Source organism: Felis catus, chromosome A3 (genome assembly GCF_018350175.1).
Source record: "Felis catus isolate Fca126 chromosome A3, F.catus_Fca126_mat1.0, whole genome shotgun sequence".
NCBI classification, from domain to species: Eukaryota; Metazoa; Chordata; class Mammalia; order Carnivora; family Felidae; genus Felis; species Felis catus.
In genome coordinates this window covers 76,468,073-76,487,835 of record NC_058370.1, presented here as the reverse complement: position 1 = coordinate 76,487,835, position 19,763 = coordinate 76,468,073, and the positions used below count along the sequence as shown (strand labels likewise).

The 19,763-nt window shown below is 34.3% G+C and overlaps 1 protein-coding gene and 1 non-coding gene across 2 annotated transcripts in view; one reads left to right on the top strand and one right to left on the bottom strand.

Moving 5' to 3' along the window:
- Positions 1 to 19,763, top strand: part of FANCL (FA complementation group L) — an 84,481-nt gene that overhangs the window by 30,090 nt on the left and 34,628 nt on the right. The window contains exons 7-9 of the mRNA XM_023251686.2: positions 5,347 to 5,443; positions 10,440 to 10,508; positions 14,487 to 14,609. Coding sequence (XP_023107454.1) covers positions 5,347 to 5,443; positions 10,440 to 10,508; positions 14,487 to 14,609 — 289 coding nt within the window. The remainder of the gene's footprint in view (positions 1 to 5,346; positions 5,444 to 10,439; positions 10,509 to 14,486; positions 14,610 to 19,763) is intronic.
- Positions 16,565 to 16,671, bottom strand: LOC111559904. Its single transcript, XR_002741374.1, has one exon. It is a non-coding gene; the product is annotated as a U6 spliceosomal RNA (small nuclear RNA).

Genomic DNA, 19,763 nt, shown 5'->3' with positions numbered 1-19,763 from the left:
ACTCTTGATTACGGCTCCACATTGGGTTCCTCGCTGACAGCATGGAGCCTGCTCGAGATTCTCTCTCTCCCCTCTCTCTTTGCTTCCCCCCTGCTATGCATGCATGCTTGCTCTCTCGCTCTGTCTCTCTCTCAAACTTAAAAAAAACCCTTTCATATTCCTTAAATAAAAGGTTATTTGGGAAGCAAAAATTTACACGAAGAGGAACAGTGTGACAGTTGTGAGAAAGGTGAAATCCTTTAGGGCTGCAGATGATCTAGGAAGGTTCTTAGAGGAGGTGGATATTGGGATAAGCTTGGAAGGAGTATAGAGAGCCTTACAAGAGAGGCAGTGGTAGAAACAAGTTTGTACTGCTGGAAATGTGCTGTTCATCTTTGGACTTTGGAGATCAGTTGTTGACTTAAGAGGATTAATATCAGGGCCAGACTGAAAGGTCTTGACTGTTAGCCTAAGGATTGTTTATATGCAAGTGATGGGGACTCCTTGCCGTTTTTGAGCAAGAGGTTGATACAATTTAAAAAGTACTTAGGGACATTAATTTAGCCATGGGAGGACAGGGTAGATTGATGTATACAGAAGATACAAGAAAAAAACACCAATTAGGGAGGTTTTTTGAAGTAGTTAATGCTTAAACTTGAGGGTGGTGGTAAACATGGAATTGATGCTTTATTAAAATATGAAGGTCTGTAACCTGCCTTTTGATGTTATTGCTGCATAAATGCAACTATTTTATATTATTTTAATTTTGTTTGTTTGTTTGAGAGCAAGACAGGGAGAGTGCGACGGAGGTAGAGGGGCAGAGGCAGAGAGAGAGAGAAAATACCAAGCAGGCTCCACGCTCAGCATGGAGCCTGACACAGGGCTGGATCCCACAACCCTAGGGTCATGACCTGAGCTGAAATCAAGAGTCAGACACTCAACCTCAACCTGTTGAGCCACTCAGGCACCCATGCATCTTAGATGTTTAAAGAAAAACTATGTAACTTAAGCTGTTGGTCAAACTAAGGATAGTGTTACAAAGCAATTTTCTTCTGTTTTTCTCTATTGATAACATTCAGCTATTAATGTGAATAGCAAAAACCTCTGGTAAGCTTAAGAATTAGTGTCCTTTTCAAATGTTTAAAAAACTTAACTGTCAAGTTTAGTGCCATTTTATTGTAAGCAGTAACTTGTAAAGAAATGTAGCAAATGATAAATACAAAGTAAAGTGCCAAAAATAGAGTTTTTTCTTTAGGTTTTATATTTGTATGTTTACACTTGCTTAGTCAATTTTGGATTATGCCTAGCTAAGTAAGAACACCTAAATATAAATAAGTAATAACTTCTAAATATAAATTTGAAATGTGATTTTATAACTTTTCAAAAATGTGGGCTTTTCAAAAGTGATGACTTTCCTGTTTATTATTTATATGAATTTATGTTACTTGAATGAGTGAAAACTACTACAGTTATTCCATATTGTCTAAATTGAGATACCCAACTTTACAATAAAGCAGAACATTTGAAATAGGCTTTTTTTAGAAAAATTGATTTTAATATTGTTAACAGTTTATTACTTTTTCCCCTCCCTTAATATCTCTTCCATACACCAAACAATAAGATACTATTCTTATTGTGGATAGAAATATATTCTGTTGGTAAGGGTACAAGCTAAGGTGCCATTAACAAAGAGAATGCCAAATTCTCAATTTTCAAACAAGATAGAATTTTATTCATCTCTCATTTAACAGTTGAGAGGTAGGCAAGGTGGTCAGGAGGGAGTTCGTGGCTCTGTTTGGTCCATAAGGTTATCCTGGAACTCAAGTTTCTTTCATTTGTTTCTCAACCATCCACCCTGGGTGCATTTTTTTGTTTGTTTTTAAGTTTATTGATTGTGTGTGTGTGTGTGTATATGTGTGTGTGTGAGAAAGAAAGAGAGAGAGAGAGAGAGAGAGAGAGAGAGAGAGAGAGAGAGAGAATGAATGAATGAATGAATGAATGAATGAATCCCAGGCGGGCTTTGTGCCATTAGCACAGAGCCCGACGTGGGGCTTGAAGCCTTGTACCATGAGATCATGACCTGAGTCAAAATCAAGAGTCCCATGCTTAACCGACTGAGCCACCCAGGCGCCCCACCCTGGCTGCATTGTTAAGTACAGTAGTTATTAGCCATATGTGGCTATTGATATTTATATTTAAATTACATTAAAAATTCAGTTTTAATGTATTTTAAGTTCTTGATAGCTACATGTGGCTGTTGCTGCTGTTTTGGACAGTGCGGGTATAGACTACTTCCATCCTAGCAGAGGTTCTGTTGGTCAGAGCTGCTCTAAGAGAGTTGTTCTTGTCTGCATGGTCTTTGCTGGCTTATGTTGGCTTAAGTTCTGGTGTACAGGTAGGGAGAATGAGAGGAGTAGGGGGAGGGGAAGGCGTGGTTTTGTTACAAATGATTCAAGAGATGCACAAATCACTGCTTACAGTTCATCGGCCAGATTTAGTGACATGCTGACATCCAAGTGCAGCTGGAAGGACTGCTAGCTGTCGGATGTACCCTGCCAAAATTTGGTTTAGCAAATTTGTACCCAAGATGTTAATAATTTAGAATAAGGTTTCTTCCTGTCCCTTATACAAAGTAGACAGGCATCAGCATGGGTAAAATGCTTAATTTTAAATGACTATGCCGAGATTAACCTGCAATTACAAACATTGTTTTGATACTTTATTTGAATTACTTCTTAAAGTTCAGCAGAATTAACGTTATGATCATTTTGACAGCAAGGCCATATCTAATGTAGTTCCTCTGTCTTAAACTTTGTGGGAAGATAATTTTTTGTGTAATTGAATAAAGACCAGAACTTTTATTTCTATCTTATTTTATAGATGTTCAGTAACTTTTAATATTTTGATGCTGAGCAGCAGTGTGAAAAGTACTAGTTAATGATTTAGTCTTTCTTTTTCTCTTCCCACCCCTCTTGTTCTCTCTGTGTCTATATATTTATCATGATTGTAAACTACTTAGGGCTTATGATAAAGAGCAGCAGTCTTTTTTTTTTTTCCTCCACACCATTTTTGTATCCCTGCTCTTAGTCTTTAAGATAGACACTGAAACGTTCATGTTCACTGAAATGTTCATGTTCACAACTTCCACATTTCTAAATAATGTGCCTTATTCAATACAACTTGATTTATCAGTTTTGGAAATTACATACCGATTATTATAGTAGAAAAGGATTTGGCTCTCATACTACCTTTTCTCTCCCCTCCTCACTCTTCTTTTATTCCTCTGTTAGCTTTAATATTTCTTAAACTTCTTTCATGTCCCTTCAATTAAAGATGGTATCTCTTACTCTCACATTAGCAATTACAAATTTTAGTGTCCCTGATCTTCCTTCCTCATATCTTTTCCTTCTATCTCTCAAGTTTTGTCCTCTCTTCCTTTTAAATTGCCGTGGTCAAATATATTTACATTAGTTTCTGTAACTATAATTAAGTCTCTTAGTTTTGTCTGTTGCTGGATTCTAAAAATCATAATTAGTAAGCAGCTAAATTTTTAATGACTACATAAATGCTTTTCACTGAAAACTAATGGTGGAGCAATTACAGTTTTTGTCATAGCTTTATTGTTTATAACTTCACTTAAAATTCCCTCATTCCTTTTTGGTTTCTTGCATTTTTAAAAAATTTTTCTTAATTTCATCTTGTATTTAAGTCATACTTTCTATTCTCCGTATTATACAAACTTCCCTTTTTTTGCCCACTGTCCACCCTCTGGAGCCTTCTTTTCTTCCTGTTCTGATCTGTTTTGTCACCCAGTGCTTTTCTAACCACTATTCATTTTTATAATAGCTGTTGGAAATTTGTTTTGTTAATGTTTGTTCCTTCTTGTTCTTTTTGTTAACTGTTTACTTGTAACTTTTTAAAATTCCTTGGTTCTGTTTTGATTAGAGAGAATATGAATGCATGTCTCAACGTCTTGAATCTGAAGTGTCAGCGTTTTCAGAGTCAGAGCCTTAGAGTCGTCTTGATGAAACACGTGACGAAGTCTCATGTTCTAAACTGTCGGGGGTAGGGGATTGGGGAGATGTTTACAGATATATAACCATTATTTTCTTTTACTTACAAGTCATTAATATTTTAATGTAAATAGTTTTTTTCTAGAATAATTTTGCTTTCATTTATTTTCTAGGACCCTAGACTTTGCATAGTTTAGGATACATATTTCTTCTATGGATAAAGACTGTTTTGTTTTACTTCTTATTCTATTTTTGAGGATCCAGATCTTCAGACTTAGATCTATTTTTCATTACAAGCAGTGTTCCACAACTATTGCCCAGCATTTCTTGAAATTGACCCATTTTACCATTACATCTGGCTAGTGACTAGATGGCATATAGTGATGTTAAAAGAAATGTTTCCTAGGTGAGGAGGCTAATGTTAGTTCTGAACTCTAATGGGTCTCACCATCAGTCTGGGTGATAAGTTGTGCAATACTCTTAGGCTACTTTTTATCTTTACAAGAGAATAGTATTGTAAAAATGTCAAAAAATATCCACATGCCCAGTTCACTAGTAAATATACTGCTAAATTTGAACCTTTTTGGCAGTAGCTTATACTACTCAAGGGACCATATTTTTACAGAATGATGTATTTCAAAGGGTATTGGTTTCCGTTGTAGAAAATTCATGCATTTAGAGCAACTTAAAGCCAGAAACAATTGTGCTTGTGCTATGGGTTTAAAATATTAGTCATCTTGAATGCATGTCCAGGTTAAATGTCAGAAGCTATATATTGCACAAAAAGAAAATTTATTGTTACCAGATTGGACTGTACCTGTGCTTATATAACCTTTTCCTTAGAGCATCAATTGAGTATATGAACTAATATCAGCCAGATTTTTGTACACTAACATTATTGATAATAAAGGAGAAGTTCATTGAAGAGAAAAACAAATAAAGGAAGCACAAAAGTCTCATATTGTATGAAACTACAGAAATGGATCAAAGAGTTTGACAGGAAGTTTAATGTGTACATAAGTAGAAGCTGACAGCAACATGCTGTGTGTGCCAAAGGTTCCAGTGATGGAAAACCGAAACATAGTGCTCACTGACCACAGCATGAGCCTTGACACACATTGTAAATAATCCAGAGATCTATGACTGCATTAAGCACCAGGCTGGTGTATTAACGGCAGTAAATCTATAGCTGCATAAAGGGCTGGCATGCAGAAATTCCTCGGATTAATTTTTGTAATGGATTAATAGGAATACAGCAGATATTTTCATTTTGAATTCTACCATCCTTTACCTCCCCCTCCCCCAACTTTGCCCTCCCTAGCATGATCATTTTTTATTTCCTTCTACTCACCAGACTTGTATTTGTGGATACTTGTCTCAGTACCATCAAGTTAAAAGCTGAAGATGCTTCTGGTAGAAAACATTTAATTACTCTCAAGTTGAAGGCAAAGGTATGTGCTTCATTAAACTGTTATGGTTAGGAAATACTTTGTGAAATGAACTCTGAATGTTTTCAATGTAAAGAGGTGCTTGTTGCTTCCAAAAAATATATATATATATATTTGGTACTTTAAGTAATTTATTTTGGAAAGCTCCTAAAACTTACCCCTCAAGTTTCCAAAAGCATAGACATAATTTCATGTCACTGTTCAGTGCAAATTGGATCAAAATATAGGCTTCATAATAAATACTACGGATAAGTCTCCACGTGCCATTTGTAATGCTGTACAAAGAAAAAACTTGAGTTTCCACTGTCCCAAGTAAAGTTTCACTGAAGTCTCTTGTCTTCAGCTCTATGAATTACATTTGTAGTTCTTATTTCTGAACATCACTTGGACTCTGAAAACACATCCACATGCATTGCTTTTTATTGCTTGCTTGTTTTGTCTGAAATTTTACTCCGGTATTTTAAGAATTTGCAAAGGTTATGCCTTCATTTGTAGACTCTTCACAGGTTGGTGATCTGTGATTACTTACTAACTTTATTGGCACAAAATATAGCTGTTTCATCCTTATTTTTTAGTTCTAGATTTTGAACTTTGAGAAATAAGTAGAATAAGCAAGTTCAGCATATTAATCGTTTACTTGGTAATCACTAGGGAAACATTAGAATTTGGGAAAACTAGGACATCTAACTTTTTTTGTTTCTAGGAATCATCAATCAACTCTATTTCAGAAGATTGTAGTGATGAAAAGATCAATTGTGTTTGTCCTTTTTAAAAATGTGTCTGGCATTTAAGCTTTCCATGAGAGAAAATATATAAAGCTGTACTGGGTGACACAGAAAAGTTGGTATCTTATAATGCCTCTTTATCAGACAAGTTGAGAAATGACTTTCTCTTTTTCCTCACACACATAAAATTATTCAGGTATAATTTTAAGATTCATGACTGTTAAGTGTTGAAAAAATTAGTGGGGTAGAAATCTTGTTTGTAAAAGAAGATATTATGGATAGTTTTGTTAAGGTGAACATTTTTTATTTTCTTTTTAAAGGTGTGCTTGCTTTCTTTTCGCTTTCTTTCTTTCTTTCTTTCTTTCTTTCTTTCTTTCTTTCTTTCTTTCTTTCTTTCTTTCTTTTTCTCTCTTTCTCTTTCTCTCTTTCTCTCTTTCTCTCTTTCTCTCTTTCTCTCTTTTTTTCTTTTTTTAGATCAGGGAGAAATCTTATTTTATTCTACCACCAAAGGTCACATACCACTAGTGGCAAGGGTTCTGTCATTTACTTCAAAGTTTTATTTGTTTATACTTTGTACATTGATAAAAGTTCCTTTGCCACTGTGAAGACCAAAATGAAAAATTTTAAATGCATCTCATCCTTATTCTGGGTGCTGGTGGGGTAATGTTTTTTTAATAGCCTGATTTTTATAAAAAATAATTTTTTTTTTTTTACTAAGGAGACGATGCTTTACATCAGCTCTGCCTGTAACTACAAGATTTTGTTATTAACTCTAATTATTGACATTATTAGTAGTATTGAGAGTGAGGATGTAGCCACTAGTATGTTCCATCCTGTTTGCTTTTTATTACATCTTTTTTTGGGTAGATAAGGTGACACTTAATATAATTTCTGTGAAGAATGTTTTCAAGTGTCCATATTTGCAGCATCGATAGCTGTGAAGCATTGATATGGATGTCCTGGCAAGAGAGACTAGAAAGCTTTATTTAAATTAAGGAAGGAATTAAGAAAAAAACTATATCAAAAAAAAACAAAAAAAGCCAAGGTGGAAATGAATGAATCTTATGTTGGTATGATTTCATTAGAGTCCTTAATTGTCCATTTAGTTCAGTTTTCATAGACCAAAGATGTATTTTAGATGTGGTAATTTCTTCCTCCTCCTCCTCCTCCTCCTCCTCCTCCTCCTCCTCCTCCTCCTCCTCCTCTTCTTCTTCTTCTTCTTCTTCTTCTTCTTCTTCTTCTTCTTCTTCTTCTTTTTCTAGGAGTATTTGGGATTTTCAGTTAAAAACTGATAACTGAAGCTATACGTTGAGAGTATATAAGGCAAATATCATAGCTCAAACTAAATTTTAAAGAGTCAAGCTGATTAAAAAAAAACAGTAAACCATAAAGCACGCTTATCTTTGCAAATATACAAACCTTTATTTCTTATATCTGATACTTTTTGATATATAGTAAAAGAACACATTTATTTTTTTGCTTATATACATATTCTTCCAATTCTGCCATTCCCCCTCACTGTCTCCAACCCTCAAAGAAAATATTAATTTTAAATAATCACTCTATTAAGTACATAAATCAAAAAAGGGAAACAGTTGAATTTTGTCACTTTTCTAGGTGTATTTCTATGCAGTATTTACAATACCTGGTGGACAAGAGCTTCCTTGGCTTTGGCCAAGGGCAGAACTACTTGAAAACCAAATCACATGTTTCAGAGGCTGGGCACTCTGTCTCTGATGGCTGTTTCTGTAATTTGCTACAGTTTGTATGTATTTACTTGGCGGTAACCTTGCTGCTTAGATGGTCCAATCACAGAACATTTGGGTTAAAATTTTCCTTAGAACAATATGCTACAGAGTCTAAAAAATACCATATATGATAAAAATATTTACTTAATATGCTATGATAATTCTTTTATAGTTACTGATTTGATTGAATTGTTTCAAGTGAGATTTGAAAAACTGTTAATAAAAATGATTGACCACTTATTTTTTAATTAATGCCCCTTTATGTGGAGCTTTTGTTGTCATTTAGACTGCTAAAGAAAAACTTGGCAATTAGTCTCTGGTTTTATATATACCTATCTATACAGCTTCCTATCAAAAACTATCTGAATTTTGATAAAGCTGTTTCACAATATTGCATTAATCATCTGTGTTGTAGTTAGTGCTGCCACACAAATGATTCTGAAATATCTAGGATCCTACTTCATAATTCATGTTAAGTCTTCCAGAAGTATATCAGTTTGCTTTTTAGATTCTATAAAAAATTATGTATAGTTTCTTATATAAACAAAATTGATGTTGAACATGAATATAACATACAGTATATTTGCATTTAACTTCTACAATAAAGTCACCTACAGATAGATCAATCTAATTTATTATATTTGTATGTCTGCATAATTATACATAAAAATATATTTGAAAGATGTTCTTATCTCAAATTCTAAAATTCTGTGGAGACTCATTTATGGATATGGGATCATATCAAATTCTAACCTCTTTTTTAACTATCTGTAGGTCTCTTTCTGTATCTGTCTGTATATACTTATTTACTGAGTCCTATTTGGATTAGGATCATATTTTCTTTTAAAATAATGTTGCTGTATGTACTAAATGACTTCCACATTAACAGCTATTTTCCTTTGTTCATCTGCTCTCAATACAGTAAACATCTCATTAACTTTGTACTCTTCCCTAGATTGATGATTTAAGTTAAAGAGTTGATATTGTTCATTGTCGGCATGAGTAGGAGATAAAAAGCAGCGATTTAAATTGAACTAGATACTCCATTTTTGGCCCATGGAGGTTTCAAGTGTGCATTATTATTTTTACAGAATCTTAACATGTTAGAGGGAAGAGATGTTATAAGACTTTTAGTTGCGTCTCATCAATTTTACATATCAAACAGCCAGGGAGGTTAAATGACTTGTCCAAGATCATACAAGTTAGCAGAACTAGAAATCAGAAAGCTAAGGTCTCTGCCTGCACTTACTTTGAGATAATCACAGGACTTGTAAAAATGGCATACAGATCGTTTTTGTAGTGATTATAACAGTTATAATCTGAAGTACTTAGAATCTGATATTTAGAATTGTACTAGAGCTCCCTCAGTCTCAGCCTGATCTTCTTCTTTTTTCCTTTTCTCCAAATTAAATCATTATTATATTTTTATATGATTTCCTGTATACTTTCCTTTGTGTTACCAGTTCTGTGTAGTCAGGTACCATCAGAATATGTTGATAAGCTTCTTTTTAGCAAACCACATATTATAACTAAATGTTAATTCTTTTCAAAACATTGACTTCGGATGGGCTGGTGTGTGCTAAATACTGTAGTGCTAATTCTTGGAACCCATTTGCTTATTCAGCGAAGTAGTGAAAAAAGTGAAAGTCTAAAACTTCTTTTAAATATTTTCTCAAATGAGAGACAGAGGTTTTCCCCAAACTCATTTTCTCTTAGTAAGTTTTGCTTTTTAATGAAAAAAGAAATGAGTATTTTATAATTACATGTGACTTTCAAGAATCCAGAATTGGATTTTACAGAAATCATGTAGTACAATTCTATAATAATGAAATTGATTTTAGGAAAAATTGCCTTTGTCTTTCTTAACTTGGACATCTGATTTGTCCTTAATGACTGTCACTTTTTGTGTGAAGGTATTGAATTAATTTTCTCTTTATCAACCATGAAAAGGTTTTTCTTAAAGCTGTTACTTCTATTTTTCCTTAATAACCAGAAAGCATTTCATTGCTTCTTTTTATTTATGTTCTTGCTAGGAGTAATTGCTTTGTTGTGGAAAATACTTCTTTTAATTGATAGCTTACATTTTTTGTACATTTCATGATTCTTTTAACAGATACAGCATTTTTAAATAGTGACTGAGACTGAGATTAAATTTTAGGTTGAAAGGATATTAAATACCAATCAGTTTTAAAGATGAAAAATCTCTCGTTTTAAAGATAAAGAAACTGAGATCCTGTGTGGTTCTCCCCTCAACTTACATTAACAGGGGACCTGACACTGAATTAATTCATTATTCTTTACTCAAAACCCAGTGCTTTGGCATCCCAGTCACCAAACTTTGAACCTCCTGAGCATAACTTGACTATTAATTAGCTCTTGACATTTTCTATAAGAATAGAATCAAAATATTTATATATAATGCGTTTGAATTTATAATAAAACTTTTCCTATTCAGTTTTTCTAAGATACTTCGTGTGAAATTACCACACAGAAGCAAAAATCACCTGATTTTATGCTTTTTTGTAGTACCCTGCAGAATCACCAGATTGTTTTGTGGATTTTCCTGTTCCATTTTCTGTGTCTTGGACACCACAGGTAAGTTGTTAAATTTATTTTAAGTAGCTAAAAAGCATAAGTGGTCTTTATAGGTTATAGAGTGTTTTTTTTTTCTTTTTAGGTTTTTTCCTAAGCATGTATTTATAAACAGAACTTTTAGAGTGCTTTTTTTCCATATTTTCTAGTAGTTAATATCTACTTTCTCCCTCACCTCACATGTAAACACACCATCCAGTATTGAGATGTTTATGCCTCATAGTAGATAAATATGAAGGTCTAATGACAGGAATTTTCCTTTAAATTTAAATCATAAAGAACTCTATAAAGCCGTGAGCAGTAAGTGGAAAGTTGAGTGGATTTTTCAGATTACTAAAACTGTTAATATTGATGGCATAATATCAGAGAATCATTTTTCATAGGAGAATGAGTTATGACTGAAAATACAAATCATTTCCACTCAGTTTTTATTGTTATAAAGGAGTTCCCATAATTCATCCCTGAACTTAGATTATATTTTTGTGTGGGCTTTGGAACATTCATACTTCATGTAAAGAATGTAGGAAATTCTTGCTCCTGCTTCTGTCAATTTAATTTCTTAAAAAGTTGGTGATAATTTAACAAGAGGATGAAATTAGAAGTGCAGTATAAACAGCATTATGTAGATACAAGGTGGTATGGGTATTAGTAGCACCATCATCAACATGACGTGTGTGTGATTTTTAAAGATCTGACAGAGTGGTGGTTAGACTCCAAGAACAATCTAATGATGACAGGCAGGGTCCTTCTTTCACCAAGTAAATTGTGGCAGTTGAGAGCAAAATGGAGAGAGCATTTCTATTCTTATCGCAAAGGGGGGAAAAACATTCCTGTGGACATTTTATAGATACGCTCTAGGCTGCCCATATTTGTGTTAGGAAATTTTGATAGGGCCAAGTGAAAATTTATGCTTAATGTTTTCAATAAAAACAGAGTCAAGTGATTGTATATGTAGTTAGTTTTTTAAAAAACCTAACAGGATTTAAATAGTGTTGTGTAAGTTCAAATATCCTTTTAATCACATACATGTTAAAAATTATTTTTCTAATTTTTTTCTTTAAAAACAAAAGTCTCCCTCCTTTCGATGGAAATTGAGAAAACACAGCAAAATAAAGGAGAGGAAATACCCTGTGATTTGCTTTTGGTATTCTGATATATGTTATAAATATCTAAGAAATGCTGTGTTTTGTTTTTTGTTTTTTTTTTAAAGAAACTTTTCCTCTTTTCCAAATGTACATTTTCTATTTGGCCTTCCTCTTTTTAAAATATATATTTTCCTCTTTTTTAAATACACATGTCCTATTGGCTCTGTAAATTTTGTTATGTGTGAGATTGAGATAACACCGTGCTTGTATTATTCTTTCCAGATCTGCTATCTCTAGATTATATTTTAATATATATCAAAATCCCAAGACTATACTTTTGATGAGTTTCTAGTGTTTTTGAATATAGATAACTCAGGTTTTTCCCATACTTAAATCTGTGAAAAAGTTTGCGTCTCCACAAAAAGAGTGTTAGCACTTACCTTATTCTGTCATTTAGCAAAATTTGTGATTTCAATACACTGGGAAGTCTCTGAGGGTAATTTCTTTCAAAGTTTCTATCGCTCCTTAACACCAGCTCAATGCCTTGCACATTTAAGCATGGGATGAATTTTAGATTTAATTAGGTCATACAGCAAGTTTTCTGTTTTGTACTAGCTCTAAGAAGACAGAACTAATTAGTGACTGGAATGTCCTATTTATTTTTTAATTAAAGAAGATACTAAAATTCTTGGTAAAGCACAGATGAAAATTTGGCTACCTTCCTTTTTATCCACAGACTCTGATTTGACAGATGTTAACTTTTTGTCATGTTTGTTTCACTTACATCTTTTATTTCTGTCTCTCTCTTAGGAATAAAATGTTCTAGGAACAAGTAAGACTTTATTTCCCTTTTTTTCCTTTTTCTTCTCTCCCTTTCTAGAAGTAACCACCTTCCTGAAATTGATACATGGTCTATCCATGCATATTTTTTTGCCACATTTGCTCATGCCATATTCTATAATACAGGCTGGCTGAAGTTTTTAAACAGCATTGTTTCTGAGATTTACCCATGGTCTTTGTATGTTTAGTACATTTACTTTAAATGCTTAATATAGTTCCATTATATGAATCCACCAGTTAACTTCTTCATTGCCATACTGATAGGGTGGTTCACAATTTCTTAGGTAGTGCTCTAGTGAACATCCTTATGTTTCCTTGTACACGTGGGAGACTTTTAGGGTGGCTTATGCCTAGAAGTGAAAATGTTGGATTGAAAGGAATGTGCCTCTTTGAGATTACCAAATGTTGCCAGATTGCCTTCCCAAATTGGTTGTCTAAGTTTACACTCGTACCCAGGATTGCATAGTAATACCTACTTTTCCAAATCCTTTCCAAGTCTTAGTCCGACGGTAGTCTGACCTTAATTTTTAACAAGAATTGATAATCATCATTATGGTACTTAAAATCTTTGTGTATTTAAAATTTTGTCTTTTATTGTAAGTGTCCCTTTTTTATTTGGATACCAGTTGTTGGTTACATGGAATGTATCTTCTTTCTGTGGCATACTTGTTAACTTTGTGTATGATCTTTTCTGTCAGAAGTTTAACTTTCAGTGTGGTCCCATGTATCATCTCTTTCTTGTGATTTCTGCTTTTTGTGTCTTGAATGAGAAAATCTTTCATATCTTGTTCTGAAAAGATAGTTTCCTAATATTCTAAAAGTTGTATGTTTTTTTCACATTTAATTAGGAGCTGGGACTCTTATTTACACTTGGCTATTTAGTATATGCTCATAAAATTTGGATTTGTCCTCATTGTGTAGGTCTAGGGGTGATTTCAGTTTTTCTTTTACATTTGCCATTAAAATTTAGAAAATTTTCAAATTACACTATTTACCTGTTTTAGCATCGAGCATAGCAATACATCGTAAGCATTTTGGTGATTCTACCAGTGGTGTGAACTCTTGAGTCTTTTAGACATGATAAGAGTATTGGCAAGGTTTATTTTAAGCGTAAGAAGCAGTATCAGACCACTTTGTATGGTCTTTTTCCATTGCCTTTTTGGAAACAATTTTGCTTGTGGGAGTTATTTTCTCTTAACAATCTTTAAACAGTTGTAGTTCTTAAGCAAAATAAACGTAGTCTAACAGCAAACTTCTGTTTACGAGATTGTAAATAGGTCCCAGATAATTGATTTAAAAAATCCTTGTCTGTTTTTGTACATTTCCTCTTTGGATTCAGTGTTTCTGGACTTTAAACTTGGAAGATCTTTATTTTCCTTTCTTTTTGTGAAATAATAGGCATGGCTTTGTGGCATCCATATTAAAAATGGGTAATTTTCCTTATGGTCCCTGTCTTCCTGCTGGGTTGATAATGTTTTGATGTATTTTTCTTTTGCTCTGATGAGAGGTCTGCTGCTGCTGCTCTGACATATTCATTTGGATGAATAATTATAACTTGCACAATGTCAAGCTGAAGATGGTAGGGTTTTGTGCGTCATGACAAGCCTAGTAGCCAGTGCAGGTGTCTCACAGCATGATCAGCAACAGCCAGTGTATTCTGGCTCAGAGGAGACATTTAGAGTAGTAAGAAATCAGCACCAAGGGCAAGGCTGCTGCTACTACTGCTGCCGTGATCTGTGCCAAAGAAACACAAAGTGCTTCTCAAAGACAAGTGACTGCATACGTCTTTTCAGCAATTTACTTTGTTTACCCAATAAATTTTCTTTTATAGATTTTAGCGTATAATGTAAGAATATCTCATGATTTTTATCTTAGTCTACTTCCCAGCATCACAGATGCTCCAAAATGTATCTTTAACAATCTGCTACCTTTGGGACTTTTACTTCCAGGTTGTATTTGCAGATTTTGTTGACTAATGAGACCATAGAATTCTGTAATGTAAGATTTTAAGTGCACTGAAATTGGGATCTAAAAGAACACAATTCATTCTCTCCAGGTCACTGATCAACCCCAAATAGGTGTTAGAATTGCAGTTCTACCTATAACTGTGCCATTAAGTGCAGGTTTGGTGATGTATCCTTGCCATTGCAGTTGGAATTTTCAGATTTGGTATGATACAGTAAGTAGCGGTCTTTATGTTTTTTATCATGGAAGTCTCATATACTTAGAGTAATGCCATGAATGCAAGAATAGCAAAACCAATGATGAAACCTCTGGCTGATAAGCTGATGGTGAATGAAGAACTCATAATTAAAGGAAACAGTCCTATTACATAGCAGGGAGCATGATCCATTAGAGCAGCCGACTAGCAGTTGGGAATCGTTGGTTTTGTTTACAGTTCAGCCATTGACTTAATTGTATAATTTCACACAAGTCATGTGACTGCCCCTTGCCTCAGTTCATATGTGTATGCAGATAATGAACTTTTTCTTTTTCACAGAGATATTGAGAAAAATAAATTTGATTTAAAATAAACAATGTCTGGGGAAAAACCCTCCATACCCCGTCTAAGGATCCTGTGCAACTACTCCTTTTTTGCCCTCCTAGATTATCTTTCTTTCCATTTTTTTCTTTGCTCTCTTTATTGGAGAACACCAAGTACTGGATTCTTGTTCACTCTTAAATTGATTAATGTGCTTTTGCCAAGGCAGTTTGTTTTTTTTTTTTTTGCCATAGTGGTATGCTTAAAAAGACATCAAAAGGACCAAAACAAAGAAACTTAACTCAATCTTGAGATCATGTGATATGGTAAAAGTATCAATGTGATATTGGCCTCAGTAATCTAGTAGCCATCTTTCATTTTTTTCTTTTTTAATAACTGTTGTTGTTGTTGATTTATTTTGAGAGAGAGTGAGAGAAAGAGAGCATGAGCAGGTGAGGGGCAGAGATGGGTAGGGGGGAGAGAGAATCCTAAGGAGGTTCCATGCTCAGTGCAGAGCCTAACACAGGGCTTGATCTCATGACCCAGATCATAACTTGACCTGAAATCAAGAGTTGGATGCTTAACTGACTGAGCCACCCCGGTGCCCAGTAACTTATTTTAAAAGTACCCTGCATTAATTCTAAAAAAGAGAGAGAAAATACAAATAAGCAAACTTAAGAAAATATAAAATCACCTGTAATGCCTTCATTTAGAATGGGGTTCTCACCAGATAATAGCTTTGAAACTATGCTTGTCACTTGACAAAATATTTTAGTTTTTAAAACATCACTGATAATGTTGTGCATTTATCCTAGGAACTCCTTAGAATAATTTAGTTTTTAGTTAGGTTTATGTTTATCCATCAAATTAAGAACTGTCATGTCCATAAACTAGGAACTGGTTATGCTTACATTTATTTAGGTCCCTCACTTAAGGGACAGTGGTTTCTTAATCCATATTTTGCATATTTTTGTTGAATTTACACCTAAGCATTTAAAAAATGTGTTGCTACTGTGAATACTTGCTTAAGAAATCATATTTTCTAGGGGCACCTGGGTGTCTCCGTTGGTTAAGCATCCGGCTCTTGGTTTTGGCTCAGGTCACGATCTCATGGTTCATGGGTTCGAGCCCCATGTCAGGTTCTGCACTGACAGCTCAGAGCCTGCTTGGAATTCTCTCTCCCCCCCTCACTCCCTGCCTCTTTCTCTCTCTCTCTCTCTTTCAAAATAAATAAACTTAAAAAAATAATATTTCCTAGTTTACCATGACAGTATGGGCAAGCTATTTGTTTTTAAGTTTTTACTTTTTGCTATAGTTACATGAGAACATAGTTTGAAGAGTTAGGTTACAGGGTTTTTGTTGATGTTGTTTGCTTTTTAGAACAAATAGTACTTCCTAGCCACCTTCCCACCTTTTTCTCCTTCTGCAGAGTCAGTGACTTTTAATTTTTAGCTGATCCTTTTGGTCTTATAATATTATTTGTATTGTTACGTGCTCTTGTAATTATACTGCATTTTGTTTTTGTGTTAGTCCTTATCTGTTAACTTTCCACTATAGATGAGGTTGCTGTTTCTTCTCCCACTCCACACACATGCATACTTCGTATCTTCCTGTTTTCCCCAAATAGCTATCTTTTATTTATTTACTTTTTTTTTTATATGGAATGTTTCACGAATTTGTGTGTCCTCCTTATGCAGGGGCCATGCTAATCTTCTCTGTATTATTCCAATGTTCGTAGATGTGCTGCTGAGGTGAGCGTCCAAATAGTTATCTTTTAATTTTGATTATATTAATATTCAGGGTTTACATTATTATGAACACGTATGTGTATTATGCAGAGATGAGCCTTGTAGTTAACCCTCATTTTTCCTTTGTCACCCTGGCTGTTGCTATTCCTAGAGTTAACAGTTACCTTACTTTGTCACTTCTGTAGTTTTCTCTGTACTTAACACTCATTCCGCCCCCAATTTCCATCACTTGTCTACATCTCCTCTTAGCCATCTATATTAGGTTTTCTGTTAGCTTTATTTTCTGGGAAATTTTATCAACTTTACCTCATAACCTTCCTGTTGAGGTGTTTTGTTTGTTTGTTCTTTTTCTTTTTACTTCTGTCATGTTCATCTCTAAGAGTTCACTTCATAGGTATATATTCTTTTTTCCCCAGAGATAGTAATATTTTTCTTTTTTTTTTTTTTTTTTTCCTCCACCTCTGAGTCGTTTCTATTTCCTTGAGTTGCTTTTTTGTCTAGGCTTATAATCTTTGCTTATCTGCTTGTGATGAAAAGTCAGCTATAAAAAGCTCTTTGGAAGCTTTGAGTGCGTATGTGGGGCCTGTCAACTGTGAACCTTCGTGTAGAGTCATCTGAGTAGATCGTGTAGTGAGGAATGCCAAATGTCAGTACCTTTTAGGTCTTTTTGAATGATTGATTGGTTGGTTAGATTTCTTGGAGAAGACTCTTCCAACCTTCTGCCTGGTAGTCCCTGAGCAAGCAGAAAACACTCCTGTGAGGTATAAGTTGACCAAGGCTGGTGGACAGGACACCACAGCCTGAATTGGTAAGCAGTTAACCTTATGGCATCTTCTGATAAGGCGGAACATCATGTAGCTGTTAAAGAGACATGCTTACAGGGTAAACTTCTATTACCATAGAGCAGATAAATAATGAGGGTGGATTTGGAGCTAAGAGGCAAAAAATGATATCCAAGTTATCACTTGGTATTTTCAGACTTTTTAATTTGGTCATTCTTGGGTGTGTATAGTAGTCATTTTTTTCCCCTTTTTTTCCTTCCGTTTTGTTTATTGCTGATGTATTTAAATCTGTTTTCTTTAATGATTTTTCTATCCACTAGCCTTGTTAAAGTCTTATCTAATAATTTATCAATAAATTCATTGGATTTACTGTGAACATAATCATATCATTTGTAACAACAGTTTTATTTCCTCCATTCCCATCTTTACACCTCCCCCCCCCCCCCCTTTACTGCTCGGGCTAAGCTCTCCAATACAATGTGAACTATAAATAGTAAACACAAGCGTTCTTGTATTGTTCTAGATCTCAAAGGAAAAACTTCTGAGTTTTTAATATTAGGTAGATTTTTGTCTATGTATTTCTTGTACTGAAATCCTTTAACAATAATTAATGGAATTTGTTTCTATTTCTAGTTTGCTAAGAGTTTTGTTATGACTGGGAAGTTGAAATTATTAAATGTATTCTCTTTAAACACAAAGAGATAATCAAATTGTTTTTCTCCTTTAATCTGTTAATGTGGTAAACTATTAGATTTCCTAATATTAAACCAGTCCTGTGTTCTTGAAATAGACCCTGTTAGGTCATGGTGTATGTTATAACTGTTTATCTGTTGATCACACACCTATGATCTTCGATGTATATTGTATATCGCCAGATTTCATTTCTTATATTTTTAGGAATTTGCGTCTGTGAGCAATCACTTTGTTTTTTCTGCTTCCAAAATTTTGCTTTTGTTGCCTGTCTAGTTCTCCCTATTTTTTTGTGAGATTATGCCATGAAGAAAAAACAGCGATAACATAGTTTTAGTGCATTTTGGGGAGGGACTGAAATTAGATGTGTGTATTTAATACACCTTTCTTACCTAGTAGCTTTTACCCCCCCCCCCTTTTTTATAGAATATTAAATATTAGATGTGTAGTTACTACTTTATTTGAATTCTGATGTATAAACTAGTTGTGAACATGGGATGTTAAAATTCATCTTTGCTTTTGCCAGTGGGCTGCTAGTTAAAGAGAAATACTGAAATTTCTGAATAAGTGTGCTGAATACAAATGGAGTCCCACATTTCCAACTACAGGCAAGTGACAAAAGAGATAAATCCTCTTATTTTCCCACCCACTTGTGTTATACGGAGGGGATTAGTGTGGAAAGTTCAGGGTTCTTTGGACTTTCATAGAACTTAGGAAGATAAGTAAGAGGAACTAACTTATCAAAGGTCTACTAGGGAAGTTCTATCTTATTTTTAGTGCTTTATTAGATGAAATTGTATAGCTGTCATGGTCAAGTCTTCCTTTATAGTTAACCTTGAAAAAGGACATAAACAGAAAAGCAAGAAGCAACGTTTTTCAGTAGGGAACAATTTAAATGTCGCATACATTTATTTCCACTAGTAATATGTGGAGCACTGAGTCGGATCCGGACATTGTTGTGGTGAATTAGACAGGTTCTGATACCTAGGGTAGGCTTTCAGGATTAACTTTCAGTCTGATAAGGAGAGAGTTATTAAAAAGATGATTTTAGTAAAATATGTTGAGTGTCATGATGAGCTGTTGTGATAAGGTGGAGAAGAAGCACATAATCTAACCTGATGTGACTAAGCACGTTTTCTGGATAGGATGTTACTTGAGCTCAGTGCGTCTTGAGGCATGAGAAGTTTGGTTTGGGAAGGGAGATGATACTTCAGGAGACAACTGCATTAGCCAAAGAACAGAGGCATGAAATTAGGAGATAGTACATGAATTGCACAGCTTTTGGTGTTCTGTGGGCAGTCTTAGAACACTGGAGCTTTTGCTAGACTGAGGCAGCATCTACTGTACTCGCACACCGTGTTTTACTGTGTTTTGCTTTATTGCACTTCACAGATATTTTCTTTTGTGCTTTTGTTTTTGTCTTTTACAAATTGAAGGTTTGTGGACTCTTGCCTTGAGGAAGTCTCTTGGCTCCATTTTCCAATAGCATTTGCTCCTTTCTGGTCCCCGTCCACTGTGGTAATTCTTACGGCATTTCAGGGTTTTTCATTATTATTTGTTACGATGATCTGTGACCAGTGAACCTTGATGTGACTATTGTGATTGTTTTGAGTCCCCGTGAATTGCACCCA